Source organism: Tribolium madens, unplaced genomic scaffold, assembly GCF_015345945.1.
Source record: "Tribolium madens isolate multiple individuals breed KSU strain unplaced genomic scaffold, Tmad_KSU_1.1 Scaffold_11;HRSCAF=98;Tcas5.2_LG3b, whole genome shotgun sequence".
Taxonomy (NCBI): Eukaryota; Metazoa; Arthropoda; class Insecta; order Coleoptera; family Tenebrionidae; genus Tribolium; species Tribolium madens.
Genome location: NW_025400975.1, coordinates 5,163,846 through 5,191,141, shown reverse-complemented (window position 1 = coordinate 5,191,141; position 27,296 = coordinate 5,163,846). Strand labels below are relative to the sequence as shown.

The 27,296-nt window shown below is 30.2% G+C and overlaps 2 protein-coding genes across 6 annotated transcripts in view; one reads left to right on the top strand and one right to left on the bottom strand.

The window, feature by feature from the left end:
• LOC123004325 (band 7 protein AGAP004871) overlaps positions 1–13,121 on the top strand; it is a 40,401-nt gene extending 27,280 nt beyond the window's left edge. For 3 of the 5 annotated variants that reach the window (XM_044397558.1, XM_044397529.1, XM_044397566.1), the window contains 4 exons: positions 2,710–2,792; positions 5,288–5,547; positions 5,595–5,775; positions 8,815–11,446. In XM_044397558.1, the coding sequence (XP_044253493.1) occupies positions 2,710–2,792; positions 5,288–5,547; positions 5,595–5,775; positions 8,815–8,931 (641 nt within the window). In that variant the 3' untranslated portion in view covers positions 8,932–11,446. Of the gene's footprint in view, positions 1–2,709; positions 2,793–5,287; positions 5,548–5,594; positions 5,776–8,814; positions 11,447–11,545 lie in introns of those variants that run through there. The other 2 variants (XM_044397537.1, XM_044397548.1) reach the window with 2 other exon arrangements.
• Positions 13,122–13,708: 587 nt separating this feature from the next.
• LOC123005728 lies at positions 13,709–26,915 on the bottom strand. Its single transcript, XM_044399641.1, has 8 exons — positions 26,771–26,915; positions 24,245–24,397; positions 24,026–24,161; positions 19,086–19,213; positions 18,906–19,031; positions 18,688–18,852; positions 15,459–15,683; positions 13,709–13,830 (listed from the first exon to the last, which is right to left on the bottom strand). The coding sequence occupies exons 1-8, from the start codon at positions 26,913–26,915 to the stop codon at positions 13,709–13,711; spliced, it is 1,200 nt and encodes a 399-aa protein (XP_044255576.1).
• Positions 26,916–27,296: the final 381 nt, after the last annotated feature.

The following is a 27,296-nucleotide window of genomic DNA, read 5'->3' as shown; positions in this document are numbered from 1 at the left end:
TGGCAACAGAATTTAAGTGTGTTTGACCATTTCGATTATTACAATGTAAATCCATACAGAAATAAGCGAAACAAAAAGCACAATAAAAAAAACTTGAAAAAACTAACAACAAAACAAGAAAAAAGCTATGAAAAAGTATGATTTTTGTTTTTCAGTTTTTTTTTTTTAATAACTTGAAAGTAAATATACCAGGCAGGCGTCATTTGAAATTTCAAACAATACAGGTGCGCCAAAACTCGCACCCCAGAGAAAAATTCCATATAGGGTAAGATACCAGGATCATGAAAAAAATGTTGAGGGTTTGAGGGTATGAGGGTTTAAATTTTGCACTTTGACTCTATTTATTTCTGTTGGAAAAATAATTTTTCAAGTTTTTTTACTATAGGCTATTAAAAAAGGAAACAAGGAAGTTGTATCTTAAATTGTAGCTCTGTTCAATGTTATTTGTGGTACAAAAGTTTTGAACCTTTACTAAATAATTGTAAAAAAAAACATATACAAGATCATCAGTATCATTAAATATACATAAAAAATGTCAAATGTCAAAAAATAAATGTCAAAATTGTTTGACAGATAGAATTTTTTGAACATATTTTTAGTACTCTGGGAGACTACCCAATTACTCTCTTTGAATGAAATGCGCGACTTTCCCGACTAAAACATTTTGTTCTATCTTTTGAATAGTAATTATAAGAGGTTTTTGTCATCTTTCTTAATAAATAATCTATTTTTTAATAACTACAGCGTGCATCAGCAAGAACCGATCTTTAAAAAAAGTATATGGGTGTTTTTTCTGTTTGCAAGTAAAATTAATTTTTAAAATTTGCTTTGATTATTATTAATTATTATAAAGCTTTAACCGACACTAGAATATCTGAGACACTGGATTCTGTGTTAAGTAAATTTTTGTTTTGTATAGTAAATAAAATGAAAAAAGCAACGTTATTAAGGTATAAGGATAAGAAAAACAACATGAGAAAATACAAAAAAAAATAGTTCATGCTGGTGCAAGTCTTCCTACCAGTTCCCCGTCGCTGCTTTATAGTTAAACATTTTTTTTCATGTTCCTGGTATCTTACCTTACTTGAAAATATTCTCTGGAGTGCGAGTTCTGGCGCACTTGTATAAAAATAAAAACAAACGGTAATTTAAATAACACAAAGGGTAATGACGCCTGAAATATACATAATAAAACAAAAAACAATAAAAAACTACAAAAAAATATAGTTATATACAGTAATATATAGGTAACAATTTTTTTTTATATTTTAAATATGAACATAGTATTTTAGAGCTTACTATGTTATACAGGGTGATTCAGTGAAGTTGACAAAACCAATTTATATCTGCTGCTTTTTCGAAGAATAGCTATATATTTTTGATAATTTTAAATTAATCACAGCGGGAATATTGCTATCTTTTTTGAATTACTCTGCATTTTGTACATAATTTGAACTTTAAAATAGATGTTCGAGACTGGGTGAAACGCAAATTTGTTATAACTCTGGTCAAAGCCCAACAGGGAAACCCTTTTAGAAGAATATCCAAATCCGCATAAACTTTTCCACTCAATACTTTTTATTTCAGTGTCAATTGTATACATGTGACAGGTCGTTGCGCAATCCACCAATCGATCAGTGTTTTCCAGCGTCACGTGCCTGCGTCACGTGTCCATCGAAGCGGCAATTTTGACATTTCCAGAGCAGAAAATTTACATAATGCGCCTGAAACCGGGTCTTCCAACATTTAAAGCATTAAGTCAATGTCTCAAGACGGGCGCTCGCCGAGTCGAAACTTTCCTATTACCCACTTGGTAAATAACAGACGAGTTTTCAGGAGTTTCAGATTGGAATTTTAGCCCCGAAAGCAGCGTCGGTGCTAAAAGACCGGAGCTTTTTGTTCGCTGTGTATTAATTGGAATCCAATAACAGCCTTAAATCGACGTTCCGGAAAAATACGTGATTGATTTAAAACGGACGAAACAGGTCGCGCAAAAATAGACCAAAAAATTTAATCCAAATACCCGACAGAAGGTGGAAGTTAATTGAGTTTCTTGAAAATAAGTGTCTGGCTAATTTTTTGGGCGTAGGAGTTCTCCAATTTTGTTAACTCCTGAAATTCGATAAATTCTTTATGTCTTGCTCTCCTTTTCGTGCAGTTCTTGTATCGACTTAAAGCAGTGCCAAAAAAGGAATTTAATTCTACAATTAAGTGATCCCCTTGCGATTATAAAACTCAATTAAATGGTCACTAAAACACACAAACTTCCATCGAGGGAATAAATCGAATTATTACAAAGTTTGCTTTTTCTGTTTGAGTTAAGAAAACCGAGATCCACATTCCCCTCTTGAATTAGAAAGAGGTGCTACATTCAATATTAAAGAAAATTTACTGTAATTTTATGCATGAAAGTAGCTTTTTAAAGTAAAACAAACAATTTTTGCGGTCATAATTCAAAGTTTTTGATGCGCTCTGATTATCAACAACTTTTCGTTTTACCCATATATAAATTGGATGTTGAAACCAATTGCGTCACAAGCAGAACTCTAACTTTCCTGAAACGCAAAATGTTACCTGAAAACGGCTAATAAACTTCTCCACACTACTGAAATATTCATCTGATTCAGCCCGAATCACATCCATTCATGCATTTTTTTACGTGTTCCGTAATCGCCTGCAAAATTGATCTTTATTAACATTTTTTTTCAGGAATTTTCTTCATCTTGCCATGCATCGACGCCTACGCCAGAGTTGATCTGCGTACGAGGACCTACGATATACCCCCTCAGGAGGCAAGTATCCTAAACATTGAATTAAAATGTGACTTAAGGGAAGAAATGTCCCTTTTTTCGTGAATAATGTCGTCATGTTTCTTTTGTGAATACGCGTTTCGTTAAAATAATGATATACAACCTGAAGGAAAAGGTGGAAGAAGACAAGTTTTTATTTGGAAAGCAAAACAAGATCAACGACAAGGTCGATGTAATAGACACGGGTTGTCAGCTCGCAGGCTTGATGGATGTAAAGTTAAAAAGATTTACTGACTTTTTGCTATTGTTATTGATGCTGTGATTTTCGCATGCGCAATATTTTATTCAGAATTTAGATATGAATATGGAAATTGGAAAGAATTATAAATAATCAAAATTTAAAACTATCAATATCACCAACTTAACAACAAACAATTTAATTAAATAATAATCGTTTTCTCGTAAAAATTTTAAAAGAAGCATTTGGTACATTTAAAAGAAAAATTGAAAATAAGGACTGTAATAGTGTGAACATAAAGCTAAGGTCAAAAATACTGTAAAAAGAAACAAATGAAAGAAATAAAATTGTGTTTTACCAATATGTAATGTGATGTGTAAAAGTCTATTATTTTTAGATAATCTTTAGTTTAAGAAAATACCGAATGAAAATGCTATTTTGCGAGATTGTTATAAAAAAATACTTTTAAAATTTTTAAATACTGTGCTTATTTATTAATTATTCTAGTTAAAAAATATATATATTTGATGTAAACGACATGTTTTTCAGCTAAAATTATTTTTTTTGCAATAAAATAACTTTTTGGGTTTATTTATATTCAAATATTCAGAATTTTAAAACTTTGGAACATTGACAAAATTGTTAACTGATTCTCGCATGCCCAATATTTTATTCAGAATTTAGATATGAGTATGGAAATTGGGAAGAATGATAAATAATCAAAATTTATAACTATTGATATCACCAACTTAACAATAAACAATTTAATTAAATAATTATCGTTTTCTTGTAAAAATTTCAAAGAGGCATTTGGTACATTTAAAAGAAAAATTGAAAATAAGTACTGTAACAGTGTGAACATAAAGCTAAGTAGGTCAACAATACTGCAAAAAGGAACAATTGGTATTTTTACCAAAATGTAATGTGATGTGTTAAAGTCTATTATTTTTAGATAATCTTTAGTTTAAGAAAATACCGAATGGAAATGCTATGTTGCGAGATTTTTATAAAAAAATACTTTTTTAATTTTTAACTATTAATTATTTTAGTTTAAAAAAATATATTTTATGTAAACGACATGTTTGTCAGCTAATTTTTTTTTGCAATAAAATAACCTTTTGTGTTTATTTATATTCAAATATTCAGAATTTTAAAACTTTGGAACATTGACAAAATTGTTAACTGATTCTCGCATGAGCAATATTTTATTCAGAATTTAGATATGAATATGGAAATTGGGAAGAATTATAAATAATCAAAATTTAAAACTATCAATATCACCAACTTAACAACAAACAATTTAATTAAATAATTATCGATTTCTCGTAAAAAAATTCAAAAAAGGCATTTGGTACATTTAAAAGAAAAATTGAAAATAAGGACTTTAATAGTGTGAACATAAAGCTAAGAATGGTCAACAATACTGCAAAATGAAATAATTGAAAGAAAAAAAATTGTACTTTTACCAAAATGTAATGTAATGTAGATAATCTTTAGATTAAAAATACCGAATGAAAATACTATCTTGCGAGATTTTTATAAAAACAATACTTTTTTTAATTTTCAAATATGTACTGTGTTTATTTATTAATTACATTTGCTTTAGTATTTTTATTCAATCCTCTATGTTGAAATTGAATTTTATCTACTCCTTTCTTCATGTTAAAATGAAATTTTATCCTCTAGATGATAAAAGATACATCTATTGTTGTATATCTGCGGTTGATTGTTGTTAACGATCTTTAACATTAGATTTCATTGTTGAATTTTACATTGTCATTTATAAATATCCATACCAAATTGACTACAAAATTAGTGAGGATTGAATAAAATTTTATATTGTACACGACGATAAAATTTTCATTATCTTTTCGAGCATATTAGCGTCTCGGCTGACGCCTTGACGCTAAATTGCTCTCAAAGATAAAATTCAATTTTATCGTCTTGTATATTAATAACTATTATTACTCCTGAATGCTATTTATTATTTCAGTTTTTGAAGTAAAATATTTGATGTAAACGACATGTTTTTCAGATAAAATTATTTTTTTCCAATAAAATAACTTTTTGTGTACATTTATATTTAAATATTCAGAATTTTAAAACTTTGTAACATCGACAAAATTGTTAGATGCATTTAATTTAAAAATTTAATTTAATTTAAAGCTAAAATGTAGTGATTTTTACCGTTTTTCCTTGCTCTAAAAAAATAATTTCTATTAATACCTATTGTTCATTATTCTCTTAAAAACAGATTTTGTTCAAATTTTAATATTGTTGGACTATCTCCTTTGTGTAGGTTTTGACCAAAGACAGCGTGACCGTGTCCGTGGACGCCGTGGTCTACTACCGCGTCTCCAACGCCACCGTCTCCATCGCCAACGTGGAGAACGCCCACCACTCGACTCGCCTCCTCGCCCAGACAACCCTCCGCAATATCATGGGCCAGCGCCCCCTGCACGAGATCCTCAGCGAGCGCGAGAGCATCTCCCAGCACATGAAGGCCCTCCTCGACGAGGCCACCGACTCCTGGGGGATCAACGTAGAACGAGTTGAAATGTGAGCCTTCACATGTACTCCCACCCCAACTCACTCCTCTCTTCCAGCAAAGACGTGCGATTGCCCATCCAATTGCAAAGGGCCATGGCGGCCGAAGCCGAGGCTGCCCGCGAGGCCCGCGCCAAGGTCATCGCTGCCGAAGGCGAACAGAAAGCCTCTCGGGCTTTGCGAGAGGCCTCGGAGGTGATTGGGGACTCCCCGGCTGCGCTCCAACTCAGATATTTGCAGGTAGGTTAGCACGAGTGCTTTTCACGCTTTGGTGCTTTGGATCATTCACAAGCATGGCTCACTTGGGCGCTTTTCTTGCAAAGACACTTCAAAGTTTAGGGCTAGTGGGGTGAAGGGTGTCTCAACTTTTTGCTTTGTTGGTGAACTTTGGGTGCTTATTTAGTGATTTTGTTTTTGTTGAGAAACACCCTCTTAGTGGCTTATGTTAATCGGGACAAAAATAGATTTAACTTAGTGGGTATTAGTTTTTCTTCTAGTTTTTAGTGGTTAGTTCCTAGGGTGGGAAGTATAAGGAAGATTATATTAATCTAGCGGTTTGATTCCCACTTTAACAAATAATTTGAAAATTTATGTTTGTCACGACTAACAAGGATTTCTTCGGCGTCATCACGTTGTTTCCTTTAAGTAGATTTTCCTGTCCACTTTTCACGACATTAAAAACTTAGCTTAAGCCTCATTTTCATGCAAGATCTCTCTTTCGACTCGGAAAACTTTCAGTCGGTTATAATAATCGTTTCGGGGCAAATGGGCCGGCTTGAATGGTATTGATGATGGCTGGGATGGAAGACAACTATGAATTGCGATTTACCCTTTTAAAGGATGACGAATGGGGCGCGATGTCTGACTTATATAAAAGGGTGTGCACACTCATTGGCTTTCTCGAAAATGGAACAACTTTCGAAAATTCAGGGATTGGTTTTCGCATGCTGGTTTTGGTGTTTCTATTATTATTAGTGACATATTTATACCACTTCAAAATACGTTTTTACAATAAAAATATGTAAAACCTTATGATTTCACATTTTGTTGTTTACGCATTTTTTTTATGATTATACACAACTGTGATTTTATTTTAGAATATACAGGTGCGCCAGAACTCGCGCCCCAGAGAAAAATGGCATATAAGGTACTCGTAAGATACCAGGAACATGGAAAAAATGTTAATTTTTTTTTATCTATAAACATTTCGAAGTTATGAGGGTTTAAAGTTTGCACTTTGACTCTATTTATTTCTGTTGGAAATATAATTTTCCAAGTTTTTTTGCTATAGGCTATTAAAAGAGGAAACAAGAAAGCTATATCCTAAATTGTAACTCTGTTCAATGTTATTTGTGGCTTTTATTGACAACATTTTTGTACCTTTACTAAATAATTGTAAAAAAACATATACAAGATTATCAGTATCATTAAATAGACATAAAAAAAGTCAAATGTCAAAAAATAAATGTCAAAATTTTTTGACAGATAGAATTTTTTAAACATTTTTTTCATGTTCCTGGTATCTTACCTTACTTGAAAATTTTCTCTGCGGCGCGAGTTCTGGCGCACCCTGTATTTTTTTAGAATTTACGTATATTGTAATTCTGTATTTTTTTAATACTCTTCTTAAACCAATTAAAATCGTGATATTTTTTCTCATTTCAATTAATTTGAACACTCATTTATCGGATTTAAGCATCATCTAAATAGATCGTACTATAATTAAGTTAAAAATAAATCGCAATTTGACATAAATAGAGCCGGCGAAAGTCGTTGAACTGAACATTTTGACAAGTATTTGATTTATTTTTACACTTCTTTGTGGTTCAAAGTATTATTCTTTAAAACGATTGTTTTATTAAGACTGCCAAATGACTAGTTTTTGTAAAAATACTGCTGCAATTGTTGGTTTCTAAAATAATTTGAATTTTTTGGAATAGATAAAGCGTGAATTAAAATATTAATTGCGTTATTATTTTTTTAGTTTTGCGAATAAACAGAAATATTTAAGTAAACTTTACGTGATGAATTTAATTCTGTATCTAATAAAGTGTTCGTAACCAAACAACAAAGTTATCTCAAGTAAACACGATCTAAAATCTCTATTCACGTTGCTATTGAAGTACAGAGGGTTTCTCTACTTCTAAAGTGGACTTAAAATCAGTTAAATAACTTAATCTAATTACACTTTTGTTTGATGCTGATTGGTATCGAGTTTAGTTTGAAACAGTTTCTAATTTTGGGGTCAATCTTCTAGGATTTGAGAATTTATTTTTTCGTTTTAAATTCATTTATTATTGAAAATAATCACACAATGCAATTCCCTATTTGAATTTAATTCAACGTAATTTTTTCGTCAACAAAACTGTCAATTTAGAATGAGACTATTTAAAAAATTTATATTATTGTAGATTTAAACGTGATTTAAACAGTTACTGTCTAGTTTCGAATTGGTAGATTCTGTATGTGATTTCATTTAGTAAGAATGAATTAGGAATCTTGAAGTATCCATTTTAAAATCTCGTTTGAAATAAGATAGCATTTTTCTGTAGTTCCAAATTTTTTTTACAACTAATAAATTTTTACTTGAAGTTTTTGTGAATGTAGTTTTTGATTTAAAAACTGTAACAATTGTGAACAGAAACTAGATTATACAAACAGCTTTTGTTATTATTTTTTGAAAAACTAACTTATAAAAGTGTAAAATTTGCATATTTTTTAAATATGCTATTTAATTAAACCAAAAGTTTTTTAACAAAATTTTAAATTTTGTAACTAGATAATTATATTTAGTTGGGCAAACTTTTACTGAACAACAGCGACAAAATTTATTTAAGTTTAAATTGTTTCCTGGTACGTGATTTTGTCAAATGACAAATTTAACATTAATATTTCCCGTTGTTTCCATATTGATTTTCTTTCATTTTTTAAAAACTCTAACTTTCAGACACTCTTTTTATTCAGAATGGTTTGTAAGTCATGAATATTTGATTAGACACATGTTCGTATGAATTTTTATTCGCAAAATATTTATTTGCTTGCCAGCACTTGAAAACCGATCCTGAAACACAAGGAATGTTTTTACGGTGATGTATTGCCATCTGTTCGCCTTTGCGACACTAGCTTGCTGAAAACCCTGAAAAATTTACGATAGAGTTACGTTCCCCGTGTGTTAAACTCAGGCCTAACAATATGATTTAATCTTCCTTGTATGAAGTCCACTGTAGTTTAGTGCCAACAATCCGTGGTTCCGTCTCTGATTGATTGCTTCCATGTCAGACCTTGAACACGATATCGACGGAGAAGAACTCGACGATCGTTTTTCCGCTGCCGATTGATATTATTTCGTACTTCATGAAGTGCAAAGGGGCGGCCGATAACCAGAGTCCTTTCTAAGGACGCGAGATGGTCCTGTAATTGCGCCAAGCCATCGAAATTTATGTCCTATTAAATGATGTATGTGTCCTTGTCGCCGTTAGTGTCTTTCCTTAACATTATATTATGTGTAAATCTCGATTTATTGAGGTGTTTTGTTTATTCGTTCTGTGGGCTCTTTTGGACGTTTATATTGAGGCACAGTGTACACTCGTCTTTCAATATTACATGTATACAACGTCACCGTTTAGACTAATTGAGATAATAATAGCGATAATGCACGTTAGGTAGATTGCTGTTCCGATGGCTGGATGTAGAGCCGCACGCAATTGACAAGTGACATTTTCATTGCGTGCGACTGTACATGCGCACATATTTAAAAATGGCGACAAAAAAGCATAAAACAACTGTCTGAAAATTTCATTGTTAATAATTAAGTTTGCTACGAGTTTCTGGAGTTTATGTAGCACTTGTTTAACGCCGAACACAGATAATAGAGTTTTATTAAGTTTTATCACAAAGTTTAAAGAACCATGAAAGTTCTACCAATTATCTTACAATTGTTTTGTTGAAAAAAATGAGCATAAAAACTAATAAAAAATATAAAAACGAAAAAATAAATCGATATAAATGCGAAAAATAAGAATCAGTTAAAGAGAATTGATAGTTTCATGGTTTGAAACAGTTGTACAGGGTGACCCAGTTAACACTGTTATGATAAAATTTTTATCAAACTACAGAGTGTGTCAGAAATGGGTGATCAGATTTTAACTTTTTCTCTGGTACTGTAAAAACTGTTTTCACACAAAATTTCAAAATATTTTGAAAAAATTTTTCAAACATTTTATGTGTTTGATAATATTATTGAAACTAAAATTTTCTTAATTATCTCTTGAACAACCTGAAAAAACTTATTTGTACTATATTATTTCTTATACTTACGTATTGTTTTCTAAATCAAAAATGTGTGGTAATTGGCTCACTTATTTCTAAAACACATGTTTAAATATAAATTTTTACAAACTAAGTGTTTTTACAATGCAAAATATTTTAAGTATTTTATTGTTTTTCTGGTACTTTCTTTCCACAATTTCTCTAAAAAAAGTCTCAAATGGGACAACACTTTATTTGTATATGTAAAATTGTGTAAAATATGCTCACTTATTTCTGATACACACTGTAGAGTTAAACTTGGAACAATAAGATGAATATAAAATTTTTACAAAACTGTAGGTAGTATTAATTTCAAAATGCTGTGAAGTATAAACACTCAAAATCAGATTTTTTGATTACTGATTAACGCATTTGACCTTGACTATCTACAGCACTTTGAAACATAGTTATGCTAATAATTTATGGTGTTTTTATTTATTAAGCGAAAAGTTTAACTGAATCATCCTCGTATATACAGAGCGTCTGAAAGCTACTTTTATCAAAAATGAACAGTGATAGTTTATTTTTTAGAGGCACTATTTTATAATCTTTTGAAGTTTGTTTAATAATAGTATAAACAATATCACATAATATATAAAATGTTTATTGTTAATTAAGTATTTAGGGTATAGATAAACTTATACATTTTGTATAGTTTTGACGGTAATAGGGTCCACCCCACTTAAACACGGCACATCACGACACAAGTATTATAAGCACGTTGTTTTACGTGGATCACTCTGTATAGTAATTTTAGATGTTTTTTATTGGCCTAGAATTTTGAGTGAGACTTTCGTCGTGCCAAATTTCCTAATTAAAAATCAAATTAAAAATTTACAGGGTGGTCAGTAATGTAATTTTTTACTAATCACAAATCGATAAATCTGATTTACATAAAATAGGCTGTGCATAAGAGAGCCATCAAATCCTCTGTGTTATATTTAAGAAAAAAGGGCTAAGCCTGCTTAGTATTAACAAACCACTTATCAAATATAAATATTCGTGTACTGTTTAAAGTTTTTTTCGCTGTCATTCATGTCATCAGCTTCTAGATCTATGTAAATAGTAGATGTGACCGGAATTTTCGATGTACCCGGAAATCAGTATGTACCAATTTAGATTGTTTTTCGAAGCCACCATCACGTCTGTATTTTGAACCACAGTTTTTCTACTAATCACTGTACTGACTCATACAATAAACAAGACTTAATAGAGCATCTGTTTTGCTTTTGATCTGACACTGTCACCGTTGCTTGATTTTCGGACCACTCTACGATGTCTCGTAATGATTTGCAGACTCTTAACACAATCTCAGCTGAGAAGAATTCGACAATTGTGTTTCCGCTACCTATTGATATGTTGACGTACTTCATGAAGGCTCACGAGGCCGCCTCTTCGTAAAGGGGCGCAATTTGCGGGCTTGTTATCGACGATGACAGCGGGGGATTTTTTGCAGATACTCATTTACACGATGTAAGTTTTAAACGATCACATTTTCGGGCACAGTTTATCAAAATAGTTGTATTATAAAATAGCTGTTTTTCAATGTTCTTATTGTATAAAAATGTATTATAATAATGGTTAAATAAAGTTCTATTTACTACTTTAATTTTTTTACGGAAAAATCTAGGATATAATCTTCCTTGTCGCATCCCCACTTAGACTAGTGTCACGTCTTTAAAATTTGTTTGATTTTTGTCAGACTCTGAACTCGATATCGACAGGAAAAAATTCGACAATTGTGTTCCCTATTCCACTTGATATTGTCTCATATTTCGTCAAGTTCGAAGAAGGGATGGAGAATTTTCTAAAATAAATGAAATAATCGCCGAAGCATTCATGTATAACGAGAATAAATGTGTCCTTGCACCAATGGTGTCCTTGAAACGATGTCCAAACCCTCGCAGTGATGTAAATATATGTTCAAGCACGGTGTTCACACTATTATATTGTTGTTCTAGAATTAGTGCCAATATTCTAAAAACAACTATTGCATGTTAGATAATAATGTTTCGTGTTATGTAAACGCACTGTAAGGATTTGAAAGGTCCGTAAACTAAAAAGTACACTAAATTCAATGCAAGATGAATTTTGTACAAATTAAGCCAAATGTAGTGCCAAATTTGTCAGTGTTGTACGAAAAATCAAAACTGGAGATTACAGGGTCATTGATAGTGTATCTCTTTAGGAACTGGTTTATAAATAAATCAAAAGTTTAAATAAGGTTGTGCCTAAAATAAAAAAAAAAACAAAACTCTTTGTTTGAGTTTTTTTAATTAAATTGGGAACAAAAATGCACAATAACTACGTGTTTTTTTATGTTTATGACTTTTTTGTGGATCAGATTTTGACACACTGTGTATTTAATGATCAAAGAGGTGTTAATTATTGTTACATAATTAAAAAAATATTGTTGGTTTTAAAAATGTTTAACAATAAAAACTCAAATAAAATAGAGTATTTGTTAAAAAATACTAAACGACTAGAATTAATTGTATCATCTACAGGCTTGTTATACATTTTTAATTACTGATTCTTAAATTTTAAAAAGCGACAGATTTAATGAGAGGACTACACATTGATCTTTATTACATTTATTGAAAAAAAAGTTTTGATAATAATCATTGTTTTTATGCTGTTTTTTTTTTGTAAAAACGTCGGTAGGGACAAATAGAAATAAATAGAGTTAATAAAGCTGTTTTGCTAATTTTGGGCCATCCTGTATATAGAATGCAATGCAGAGTACCTAAATTTACAAATCATATTCTATGTGATTCAAAAAGTTTTAGTAAGAATTTTTAATTGAACTGCAAGGTAAAATTTATTTTAAATTTATCATTTATTGTTTTTAATTTTTGAGTGTATTTTTCAATTTTTATCAATCACCCGGTATGTAGTAATGCAAAATCTTCCAAAATCAAACAAACATATAAAAGACTTGTGTAATATCAAATTTTGTCAAGTAGATATGGCCTATACTTATGTAATCAACCAAAAAATTTATTAAAATTTGTGATGACGCTAGCAACGTAAATTGTACAATTTTTGTAGTAGAAATAATATTATGTATATGTAGAACTATAAACAAACACTTTTTGTATTAATTTGCTTGTTGTGAAAAAAATTGTTAAATCACTTTATTAATAAATGTTTGTGAATGTATTATATACATGTATGTACAGTTGAGAGCAAAATTAACGTGAAAGATAAAACACGTTCACTTTAATAGTGCTTCCGACACAATTTCTCCACATTTTTTGAAATAAAAACTAAACCACTTTGAAATATTTATTTATTTATTGCACCCTTCTTAACTTTAACAAATTAATAGAATTTTGAAAAGCACACTGTTTTTGCATAACACATAGACATATTTTTTTTAATAACTGTTTAGTGAAAACTTGCAAAATATGAAAGCTTTGGGATAACTGAAAACGGGACCCCAAATCAACTATTTTCAGGAAAAGTCAGGATTCAAAGTAAAGGTCTGAATTCAAATTTGAATTTAAATTGGATTTCTTTTGTGAAATTCAAATTGAGTTGTACTTAAATTCATAAGAAGACACGGATGTTTTATAAAAATTTTATTAAAAACCTGGTTTATAACATAGTTTGTACTAAAAAATAAAAACATGCACCATTGTGATACTTATTATCTTAAAATTACGCAGTAAAAACGGCAGCCATTTTGCATTACGACGGCTATTAATTTTTTCACATTTCCCTATAATAGAAGTTTTACAACATTCATAAATCCGAACCGTTTCATGTTTTTTACAAAAAGTGAAATATGCGAGCTTTTAATTTCCTATTATCTTCCATATTTGACAAATTAAAGTCTAAAAATGAAACAATATGTTGCATTTTAAGCCAGATTATTTGTGCACGGTTGTTGGACGTAATTCAGGCAAAATCCTTTGTTGGCGACATCATTTGGTGCTTCAGTACTGTCGGTATGAAACCACAGCCTGAAAGGCTTTACCGTGCCTGAAACGCAAACATTTCAATCCTAGTTCAAATAAATTTTGCTAATTATTAAACAAAGGAAAAGTGACAATAAAAAGTCGATCGATTAATGGCAGCTTTACGTGCTTTAATGTCAATAACATTAGATTTATAACAAACATTTACAATATGGCATTTGGTTTGTGATTAAGGGATGAGATGAGCGAACTGTTGCGAGGATTTATCGGTCAGGTGGTATTAAATGCGATGGTTCTATTAATGGACGGGATTTTGTGATTGTAGTGTGTGTTTAAATGTATTCTGTTAGAATTTTTTTTTGTCTGAATGGAAATCAAATGTAATTAAATGTAAATTATCCCGGCGCATCCACCATTTTTGATACAATAAATGGTAATTTAGTCTGTCGTTTGATATTCAAAGCGATCGGTTTTGAAGCCACCTAAATAACCAAAAAAGCTATTAAAGCTTGATATTGTATGATAATAAATTTAATAACTTCGAGATTTTTCACATATTAAAAGTTTCAAGAAAATTAAATAACAAATTTAGATTTTATTTCGAGGTCAGTTTAATATCAAAGGTAAGCAATTTTATTGCTTTTGAGAAAGTTTTATTTGTTATAAGTTGAAGAATCAACTTTATTAAATTCCAATCGTCTAACTCATTTATGTAATTTTTTCAGCTTATTTCTGCCGTATTAAATACTCTCATACGTCTGTAAAAATTCTAATTTACTTAAAAAAATGCAAAATCTTTTAGTGTTTACTTAATATACTAAAGTATCTATCTTTAAATCGTTTTAGTCAAAGTTTATAAGCAAAATATGATTTTTTTAAACTTTTTTATATTCAAATTTTATACACGTTTCGATTAAAAGTTGCATTCGACATTTAATTTAAACAGAGTTTATGCAACCGTTTAGAAATTAAATTTTTGCATGAGCACACAAACGAATAATTACTGTTTTTACAGAATTAAGTAAACTAAAATTGTATTTGTTTCACAGGAAATTGAATTTTGTGCATTGCAACTTTGCGACTTTGTGATAATAGTAGTTAAAACTGAGTACTTTGTTTTAATCAATTACTTAATGTTACTAATTGTTATTTTAGATATTCTACGTTGCTGCAATGTGGAATAAATTACGAATTATCTCCCGGCGCCTCCACCGTTTTGCTCCTATATAACACCGAATTTTATATGGCCCAAAGCCATTAATTTTACACCTATTTTGGTGTAAAAATTTTATTTGGTTGAGTGCTTTTTGCAACAAAAAACATTTTTATGAATAATTACAATGAGAAACAATTTTTTGTGATTTTATTCACTTTACTCTAAAAGTGACACCATTTACATTTTACTCTTTTAAAACAGAAATTTATCATTTTATAAATGTAAAAGGTAAGTGTAAGTCTTTTATTTTTCATTTTATTTAATTTTTTTGTTTACACAAAAAACACTATTTTTATTTATCACAAAAGTTGTGTTATTTAGATGTTTGTTTAGTTTTAATGAACATTTTCTAGTGGACATTTATGATGTTTAAGTAGAAATTTTAAATTTTTTTCTTTTCTAATTATGGATTTTTTTTATTATAAATTCCTTTCCTCTCTCCACCTCAAAATTTAAAAAAAACACTAGTTACTCACTTCTAACCGGAGTTGACTGAAGCGTTACATCGGCGCTCAGAACTCCTCCACATATCCTGTCGACATTCGCAGACGGGCCGGTGGCAGGTCTCCCCACGTTGGTGGCCATCGGAATGATAAGATAATCATTTTGACAGAAATTTGACGATCCTGTACTGCCCACCATCGCCTGTACTGCATTATTCGAGTTGCCCGAAAGAGTGAACGACTGACTCCGATTATGTGCTGAAATTTTGTAATTTAATTTTCAGGCATGAGTGACGTGCGTCTTTTTCAGGCGATCGAAGTCGGGAAATGTGCTGTTAAATTGAAACCTAGTGTGGCAAAGTTTTTTTCGTTTACTATTGAGATAAACGTTGGGTGGGTTGGGAAAGAAGTTTGTTCTACTTTGCGTTTAATGATTGTAAGCGACGACGTTGTGAATAAATTTATAGCAGAGAAGTTTTCAAAAATAAATGCAAACTGGGTTTTTGTCTAAACTCTCTAAAAACGCAATTGTTGCTTTGAGTGAATTCATTATCCTTGGAATTAAATTGGAGTTGGAGTTGGAAATTTATGAATGTTTAGTTTTCTTGCTTTCATTTGAATGGTTAAATAACTTGGGGAAAAATGCTTGTGACTGACGGTTTAATGAAGCAGGTTCGTTAATTTCACCGATGGTTATACAAATAATAAATAAACATTTTGCTCGGGTTTTGTTTGTTTTTATTTTTTAAGTTACGGAATATAAAAATGATGACTATGCTGTTTTTACGTTTTTTCTTCATTTCCTCTGATATTTCTAGGGTCAGCATAAAAATGTATATATCTTTATGCTGACAAATATATTGTAAACATATGTAAATTTAGATTTGTTGATACCTTAAAGGTGTTGAAAAAGTTGATGAAATATTTTTTTTAGATTTTATCTCTTGCTTAATAATAGTTAAAAGTGAATATTTAATACACCTATTTCAAATAATGCATAAAATCTTGCAATCGGCATTAATTAACAAAATAACAGAGGTTGAAATGTTAATTTCAGAGTAATGTTAGAGCGACAAAGTATTAAGTCCAAAGTGAGGTGAATTGTATCTAATTAAAAAATATATATATTTTGTAAGCAAAAAAAACATAAAACCACCATGTAGTAATTTGAGTCGGAATAAAATAATACAAATCGTTAATAACAGAGTTTTTCATGGAAAAAAGATTTTTTTACAATCAACGTTGTTGATTAGTACTGAATTTTTACGTGAAGCTCCCAAAAAATGTTTGACAACCGGAATAACCATAGTTGATCAAAAAGAAAAGAAAATTCCCATAAACAAAACCTCAGATAATATACAAATACATATAGAAGACAAATTAGAAGACTTTTTTGGACTTTGGTAGCTTTTATTTCTTGTGTCTCAAGAAAAAAAATGTGGAGATAAAAGCTAATTTATTTATAAATTACATGAAGTTTTTTGGATTTAATTAACAGGCATAGGAAAATTATATTTTAATAGAAATTTCACAGAAAATTTTAAATTTCAATTTAGAAGAAAATCTTTAAATTTGCCATAATTACTCTTTCAACTTAGAAATGAACGAAAAGCGATCAGTAAAGCAAAATACGATAACCAGAGGAATATCAGAACTATTACAGAAACCATCTTCATGCAAAATGCTGAAAATTTTCTGGAAGACAATTAACTTTTCCTATTAATAAATATTTTGTTAAAAAAAAAATATTATAAGTTAAATGCATTGAACAATAATTTACACCTTAGACTTAAGTTATTTTAGCTTTTTTGCATATTTAAAAAAATAATGGGTAGGGCGCTAAAGTATTAAGTCTTTTTAGTGCCTTTTATTACTAAAAATAAAACAAAATCAAATATATTTTGGTTAATCTGCTAGATTCATTTACAATAAAATATTCCAGAAAATAATAACCATTGTGAAATGTTACATAAAATTGTGACATTGGTTTCCAATTGAAAATTTTTGTTTTAAACTACTTTTGAATATTAGGCATTTTGGACTTACGATGTTTTTGCTCTAAGGTACTGATCTACATGGATTTTTGACTTAGTTCTTTCAACAAATTTAAATTTCTAACCCAATTTAAATAAATATTTAAATGATTTAAAAACAAAAAACAAGTCATGGTATTTAGACAAAGTCATATGTTGGTATTGTTTATTTTTCTTTCAAGCTTAACTGATCTAAAAGCAGAATACACAATTCTGTAACGTTGAAAAATTACAGACGCAAAATTTTGTTATTTCGGTAGAAATTGTTAAATTCTAAGTTTTAATTTTTCTGATAAAGGTTTTGCATTTTCAATGCTTTGCTATCCGAAAAGATTTAAAAACATTTATAAATCTAAATGAGAAATTTATTTCTTAAAAAACTATATAACAAAAGTTTAGAAAAGACAAATGACATTTTTATGCAATGTTTACTGTTTTTTACTCTTACATTTTTACTTTACTAATTTTTTTCTGGATTTCTGTTCTTGCTATTTTTTTTTCGGATACGTGATAATATAAAATTTTTTGAACATTTGAAACTTTAGTTCTCACTTGTCAAATTGTTAAAGATTCTTATACCTTATAACAATTTTTAAAATTTTCAAAGTTTTTAATGAAACTTTTCAAGCTCACAACTCTAGTTATGTCTCACCCTGTTTATATTAAACAATTTTGTTTGTCACCATTCTTTGAGTTACATCGTTTCTCTGAAACTCCTAAATTATATTGGTCGACAAATTATTTAATCCTATTGGAAGATATCAAATAATAGTGAGCCATTCCGAGATAGTGATCAAAGGGATACCAATCAATTAATTAAATTGGTTTCACTTGAGTGTAAATACAAGTTTGATCAGTTTTGGTCAACTGTATCCTAGCATTTTATTTAAAGTAAATTTCGTTTTAGAAGATAAAAAACGAGGGTTTGGGTTGGGAGGCAAAAACCTCCACCTGTGTCCATAGCAGATAATATCGATTCTGTAACACAATTTTGGAGAATCAACGAGATTTGCAAACTGAATACTAAATATTTCCGTGTATGTTCCAACGTAATTCGAGTTATAGGTTGCTTTGCTGAAAATGCAAAAATATTTCTCTATGAAGCAACAATAAATTTTCTTATTGAAAAAGTGTGTTTATGCTTAATTTAACTTTTAACCCACATTTTGCTTCCGCACGAAAATTGAAAAACGCGATATTTCACCCAAAATAAATTCCAATTTTTTCACCTGGATCATCACACTGGGAATACTGCACACCACAAAAATTCCTCTCATTCCTTATACAAATGCTGTAATCTTGATTGGACAGTTGCAATCCACTCGTCGGATCATAATTAAACGACCGGATCTGGCCTGCAACCCCTGTGAAGTACTGCAAACAGCCCTCTTCGGCTGAAACGCAAATTGTCAGTTATTGTTCGAGCTTTGAATGCGGGTTATAGTACCGCGGTAAATGGAGCTGCAAGCTATTTGTGTAATGCGGATTTTCCAGTTACGAGGAAACATCGGGCCACTTGTTACGACTGAAAGAGTAACTGGATTCGACGCTCCGGTGCCGGCATCCACGTACACTGGAATCAGACAGATTGAGTGTTGGGGTAATTGGAAAGTTGGGGGGGTTGTACGGTGGTTGCCGACGTTGTTACCGCAGATGGGGGGGACGGGGGTGCCTCCGGAGACGATGAATTGGTCATTGTTGCAGATGTTGTTGGTGGGTTCCGGACCCATTAGAGAGAATTGGTCAAAATCTAATCTAGATTTACAAAAGAAAAACAAAAAGGAAAACCAGGCTAAGATTATTAAAATTTACAATTTTTAGAAATATGTATTGAATTAAAAAAAAATCATAAAAATCAAAACCTGAGTTGTTTTATTTTTCAATGAGATAATTATTTTATTGTAAATGTAAAACTTTTGTTAAAAAAGCTTTGTTTTTAGTAGATACGTATAGTCGTAGTCACGTAGTGACTAAAAAAATTCATAAAAATTCTCGATTTTTATAAAACGTGAGCATGTTGTTTCACGTATAACCGAATTTCACCAAATAACTACGACATACAGGCTGTTCGGTTCAAGTCGCCTCGGCCGATAACACCTAAACTTAATTGTTTTTTTCAAAAACTAAATTTTCAAATAATACTATTCATTCCTCGTTTTTTTGGTAAATGCATCAAAATTTTTTGGCACATCCAGTGTAGCCGGAAATGCTACCAAATTTACTTTTTCAAATGGAACACCTATGTTTTTTTCCTTGAAACAAAAATAATTGACATGAAAGATACGGTAAACCACTATTTATTACATTTTACTTTACATAATGCACTCAAAAAACAATTTAAATTTTTGAATTTTATTGCAAATTTTGTAACGTAGGCGCATTTTACTTGTCAAGGTATTCATGAAAAAAGCAATATGCTTGGATACCGTTTAATTCTTAGTTTGACAAAGCCTAATTTGTCAATAAATCTTATTGAGATCTTTAATAATGGATGTTATTAATTACGACGAATTGGTAGATCAGCTTGAAGTGTTTTTTAAGTGCAACAAAAATAGAGCGGAAGCTGAAAGACAGTATAGAGAAAAATACTCAAATAGAATTCACCCAAATCGTTGAAAATTTAGTCGAACTGAAAAACAACTGAGACGAATAGGTTCGCTTCTTAAAACTAAAAAACCTGTGGTTCTTTGTGAACAAATAGAAAATAGAAATCTGAATGTTCTATTATCAGTCGAAGAAAATCCAAGAGTTTCCATAAGAGAACTCGCTCATAAACTGACAAATTAAATTTGTCAAACCAACAATTAAATGTATCCAAGCATTTTTTTTATTCACACCTTTCCTTTAAAAATAAGAATCAGGCTACGCTACCAATTTCCTTATAAAATTCTAAGATTTAAGATGTTTTTTGATTGCATTGTGTTACGCAAAATGTAATAAATAGTGGTTTACAGTATTTTTCATGTCAATTATTATTGTTTGGAGGAAAAAAACATAGGTGTTCCATTTGAAAAACTAAATTTGGTAGCATTTCCGGTTACACCGGATGTGCTAAAAAAATTTAATACATTTATTAAGAAAGCCAAGAATGAATATTATTTCTTAAATATTTACTTTGGACCGAACACCCTGTATACAGAGTGAATAAAAAGTATGGAACCACGGTTTTTTTTTAATTATTTGCCTCTAGAAAATAATAATTAAGATAAAAATTGTGATCTTATTTTGAGAATGAAATTTTGTTTTGTTTCTGTGTTAGAAATGCGATTTTTTTTGTCAAAATTGCAATTTATGTAAATTTTTTTAAATTAAATATAAAGTAGATACTTGTAATCCTTAGATCACAACTTGCATGAAAAAAATGGTTTTATAGTGGGTTGCTATTTAAAATGTAACTTTTTTTGTAGAACTTAAAAATAAATAAAAAATAGAAAATTTTATTCTTGATAAAACATTCAATATTTAGTTTTTGAAAAAATAAATAGTTTAAGCAAAAAACGTTTAATTCTATACTTTTTATTCATCTGGTAGATGGTGTAATAAAGGAGGATGTTAAAACTTAAAAAAAAATGTAATGAAAAAAAAAGGTATAAATTATATCGGACAAATAAATAAAAGTATGATTACGTAGAATTTTTTACTTATATTTCTGAGGTTTTTTGTAAAGTTTTCTATAGCGTACTAAAAAGCTCATGTACCATTTTTGCATTTTATATTAAAAGAATGTACAAAATTGTATTTCAAAATATTTTTTTCTAATTTTTATTTGCTAAATATCAATCCAGAAGCTAATGAATTTTCTTAGTTAACAATCATCGATTTATTTATATCATCGCCGTCTCCATAGAAATAATCCTTTTCTCGCCTGGGCATTTTTTGAGTTCAACTGATTCCCGTTGGCGCTTTAATCTGGGGAAAATTTTTGACAGATTTTTAGCTTAAAGGGTTCAACCTCATAATATCAATTCTCTCTGGCGTATCTGGTTTTGTTGTATCCTTCCTTCTCTGCTTTTATTAATTGCGTTATTTTTCGTTAATAATTCAAAATCATTCAGTTTTTCCTTAGGAAAAATCGGAATCACTGCTCCAATGCATTTTTTACGAAATGCCCAGGTGGGATATTGATAAATTTGATTAAGGAGGCGGTGATTTATATTCACTAGCTTCTGAACTATATAAAAAATAAGTATACTTAGGTATATATATAACATTATATATAACATTTTTTTAATGTTTGAAATTTAAAGACATGAAAAAAAATATTAGGTTGTGATAAATAAAAAAAAAAATACCCGTACAGTATACAAAAACTTATTATGATGTTGAATAATTTTAAAACTTTAAATTGCGTTTAAAAATACAAAATAAAAACTTCCAAGTGTAATAATTAGTTTTCAAACTCTGGAAAATAATAAAAATCAAATAAAAGTCTAATAGACCTAAAGAGCATTGAAAGTTGTAATTTACGAGTAAATCGCTTAAGGACTTCAAATAAAGCAATTACTTCTCTAGGCATTTTTGATGCTTCACCCTGAAACCAATTATGAACCTTATTGCAGCCAAATAGGTTCTAATCAGTAATGCTATTGTTGGAAAATCTGCTGTAGCTTTTCAAAGGAGCTTTGAAATATTTTCCAAATAAGGTAAGTATTGATTTTTTATAGTATGTATAATTGTCTTTATATAAATACTAGCTGCTGTCCGCGGCTTCGTTCGCGTGGTAGTTTGACATCTACAACTATTTCAAAACGCAGAAGGGCTAAGAAACTTACTAACAAAATATAGCAACACATAATTTATTATGAACTTCGTAGTAAAAATAAAAAGTCCGTCTTTTATAACTTATTTAAAAACCGTAAAATTTTAAGTCTTATTTCATGGATATTACTTAACAATGACAAATTTTGATACAAATTTTTATTCCATGTTTAAGTATACATATTTATACAAACTTTCATCCCTTATTTGACCCCCTTAGGGATAGAATTCTCCAAAATCTTGAAACACGTGCTATCTTGTTTTTAACTGAACATCCAAATACCAATTTTCATAGATTTAACTTAAAAAAAAACGGATATTTTACGAAGTTTTACCCTTGTTCAATCCCCTTGAGGGTGAAATTTCCAAAAATCCTGAAACACGTATTAGTTGATTTTTAATCGAAAGCCTAAATACAAATTTTCAAGGATTTAACTTAATAAATGACATATTTTAATACAAATTATCATTCCTGTTTAACCCCCTAGAGGGTGGAATTTTAAAAAATTCTAAAACACGTGTTTCTTCATTTTTAATCGAAAGCCCAAATCCCAATTTTCATAAATATAACTTCAAAAATGACGAATTTATAAATATTTATACAAATTTTCATCCCTTGTTTGACCCCTTTGGGGATGAAATTTTCCAAAATTCTAAAACACGTGTTTTTTTGTTTTTAACTGAGAGCCCAATTACCAATTTTCATGAATTTAACTTTTTAAAAAAAATACAAATATTTTACCATATTTTACCCTTGTTCAACCCCCTTGGGGGTGAAATTTCCAAATATGGTAAAATACGTGTTTTTTTATTTTTAACCGAAAGCCTAAATACCAATTTTCATGGCTATAGCTTTAAAACTTCGAATTCACCACCCCATTTAACCCCCTTAGGGGTTGATTTTCCAAAAATCCTTTCTTATTGGATGCCTACGTTATAAAAGGTATCTACTGTGAAAATTTGAAATTTCTGTCTCCAGCGGTTTAGGCTGTGGGTTGATAGGTCAGTCAGGACAAGCCTCTATATATATATAGATTAAAACAAAAAAATGATTTGTTTTTATTGATTTCATTATTTTGACATCAGAGATGATAAATTGTTTCTCTCTCAAAACTTTATTATTATTAATTTCAGCGCATTTTAATCTTTTTATTGGAATTTTACACCAATCTATAGCCGGTTATCAGCAACTCGCATTCATAGCTGTTGCTTTCAGATAAAATCACCTGCAATTGTGGATTTATCGTTGCATAAGTCGTGAGGCTACTGATAAACTCGCAGGAAAACATTCTGCTATTTCTTATCAATTTCTAATTTAAGTTTTTTCGCTTACTTGTTTTTCAGTAATTTATTATGCATTGAGCCATAATTCTTTCTTTAAAACATCTGGTACAATAAAGTTGTTTCCTTGTGAAATTTTAAATAAACTTTGGAACAGTTTCTGAAGGAAACACAATTTTCCTACACATTTATCTTTATTTTTATTTTCTATTTTAAGTTACAGATTCTCGCTGCATTAATTTGTTGCAAAACTGGCAATAGTTGTTCTAGAAAGAACGCATATTTTTAGCAAAATGAAAATAAAAATGTCAAAACAGAACTGAATTAATTATTTTCTTATTATATTTTTTTAATTAACTTTGTAATTTTTTATAAAAGTTCGCTTTGGTGCAATTTTTTTATCCTGAAACTCGCTCGATTTAGAATTTGTATTAGTTTCCCTTTGCTTTTTGCTCTCGCACATTGATATTTCCACCCGAGTTGACTTCAAAACCCCGATCCTTTGCAATTACATCCTTTTTCCTTTACCTGTATTGGCAGACATCGGGATGTGACTTCACCACTGTCACCTGACACGATCCAGTGCCGTCATATTGATTGGGATAACCCCCTTGAACGAAATAAGTGCCGTTTTCTCGGATCGTCGCTCCGCAAGTCGCTAAAACTGAAAGAGATTTATCAACAAAGGATTTGCATTGATTTGGTTGGGCTGTGTGAGGATAATTAATTGAAAGGATGGACACTAACACATGCAACATGTCCCGAAGCCGCCGGCACATGGACCATTCACTGTTCCTCCTTTTTGGGCACATTCGGGGGCGGAGACGCAGGTGCCGTTGTCGCCGGTAGCGCCGGTGCAGATTTGGTTGTCGAATTGGACAAAGGTGAACAAAGACAAAACTGAAAAAACCGTTTTACTTTTTAAATTTAATGATCCAACGACCAAATATAACAAGAATTCTCGAAATTATATTTCCAAAACAGTTATGATTTGTTATTGTTATTGTCCTACTCCGAAAAATTGAAGGAACAAAAAATTTTCCTAAATTTTTTGGTAATTTTTGAAAGGCTGTAATTTATCGAAAAATGGTCTTATCTAGATTAAAAAAAACTATTTTGGAACTTTAAGTTTCTAGTTTTGAGATCTTTTGGCAAATATTTTTTCAGTGCTACGGTGTTTATGATTTTTTTTGCAAACTTAACATTGTTTTAAAGAAAATAAAAATGTAAATCTACCGCGGAGATACTAATGTTTTTAGGTGTTTTTACAGCTCACCAGGGCCGTAACCAGGATTTTATTTTGAGGGGGTTTCTTGTTGGTCCAAGAAAATGGAATGAAGGAAGGCAGATTGAAAAGCAAAAAAGCATTGCTCATCTTTAAGTACACGTTTTTATTTTTAATAAAGACAAAAGTTTTCTTTTAACATGTATCGAAAAATGCTCCTTTTTTTCCATTTTTCGAAACTGGTTTATTATAAACCCCCTAATTTCCCCTCTTGGGTACTGCCCTGCAGCTCACTGTATTCTCTCATAGCCCTGGTAAGTTTTAAATCGATTCATCAAATCGTTTTTTCGGACCGATTGATTTCTGAACATTGCCTAGTCGTCATCTAAATAGAAAAAACGACTTTTTTTACAATTTTGTATTAGTTATTTGCTACAAATCAAAAATAATAAACAAAAATTGTTTTTTGATTTTGTTTTTTGAAAATTTGTAAAAACATTCAAAAAAAAATACTGCTTAAGTTTTGAAAAAAGAAACCAGAAAAATGGTTTAGATTTTTTTTAATTTGGAAAAAAATTCAAGGAACAATACTAATTAATTTTTGAAAAATTACCGTTGTAGATACCCTTGCCGACAGTTATTTATCAAAAACTTGTGAAACCTCAGGTTCTGCTGCTGAAATAGCATGTCATCGAAAACATAACAAATATAAGTCTATCATTTCTTCGAATTATATTTTTAAAGGTTTGGCTTTTGAAACTTTAGGCCCTTGGTCTAAGGAAGCTTTTGATTTCCTCAATGTAATTGGTAAAAAGCTGATATCTGTTTCTGGCGAAAAAAAAGCTAAACAATACCTGTTTGAGAAGATTTCCCTTGCAATTCAACGTGGAAATGCTGCTAGCATTCGGGGCACCTTCTCAGAGTCCGCCTTATTAACCGAAATTTTTGTTTTGTAATTTTTACTTATACTTATGTTTATTTTATTTATTAAATTGATATATTCACTGAAAAAAATTGTTTTTCTTATTTTGACGAAGAGTAGACAATGTTTAGAAACAAAATGTAGAATTGTTCTTTTAATTCTTTTGTAAAACTTTGATCAATTGGTCTGAGAAAACGGTGTGATGGATTGATTTAAAAGTTTACAGGGCTATTACTGCAAGGTACATTAAGCTGTAAAAACACCTAAAAACATTAGTCTCCTTATCAATATTAGTGAATACGCGGTAGATTTACTAAAACAACGCAAAAAGTTACTTTTTTTCCTTTTCTTTAATTCAATGTTAAAGCTGAAATTTTTTTTTCATAAAATCATAAAAGGATGTTATAAGACATTTATTCCAATTTTTGACACTACCATTGTATTCTCTGTGTGGTCATTGGTTGCTGAGATATCGATGATCAAAGACAAAAGGATCTTTATTCATTTAAAGTCAGATATCTCAGCGACAAATTGACGTAAAGAAAATATGAAGAAAGCATATTAAAGGTAAACAAACATGCTATCCGGCCTATACATTAACTTAACTAAAAAAAATCCCACGTTCGTTCGTGAACCAGAAACCAAACATAAAAATTTAGTTTTTTTTTCACCCTATTACTTAGAATTGCGTGACAGAAAAAAATGTCAAAACTAGAAACGTAAAACTTCAAAATGTTTTTTTTTAATCTAGATACGACCATTTTTCGATAAGTTACAGCCTTTCAAAAATCACCAAAAAATTTAAGAAATATTTTTTGTGCCTTTCATTTTTTGGAGTAGTGTATTTAAATTACATTTTTTTTTATGAAAAAAAGACAATTGTAGAAAAAAAAATGATCTGTTATGTTTAGCATTTATAAATACAATAGATGGCAAAAAAAATATGTGTTTTTCAAAATTACATCGATTTATTGAGAGTAATTTAAATTAATTCGGAATTATAGAAACTAATTTGAAAACAATAAAATTAAGTTGAATTTGTGGAACTTCTTTGAACTTTCGTGTAATTTTTTATAATTATGACTCAAGTTTTTTTGAAAAACTGAATTCGTTAATTTTCACTCACATCTGCTTTGTCTCGAATTGGCCAAGAACGGATTTATCATTTCTTTAATCAGATTCCTCTGTCTCTTTTGCGGCGCTTTTTGCGAAATTTCACTTTGGGCAAACCCGACCACAAACACGCAAACAAAAATTTTCAACAAATACATAATGCACGACGAAACAATTCTTGCCGACCTTTTTGACAAAATGCTCTCTTTCATCCTACTTTTCCACCTTATAACAATTTTCCTCTCTTTAATATGAGTTGAAGTCAGTGGCGTGCTTCAACTTTTGTTTAAAGAAATTTTTTCGAGTTAGTGGAGCAAAAAACGCCGTCGCTGTTTTGTCGCATACATGGCCAGCCAAGAAACAGAATGTAACTCGGATGAGCGCTCTGAAAGAGCTTTTTGTTTCAGTGTGAAAGTGAAAGAGTGATTAATTATAACAATGGTGTGCGCATCACGTAAGGATTGTGATAATGTAAGAATAATCGCGGTTTAGCAGAGGAAAAAACTGGATGAATTAAGAATCTTTTCCTTATTGTTTTT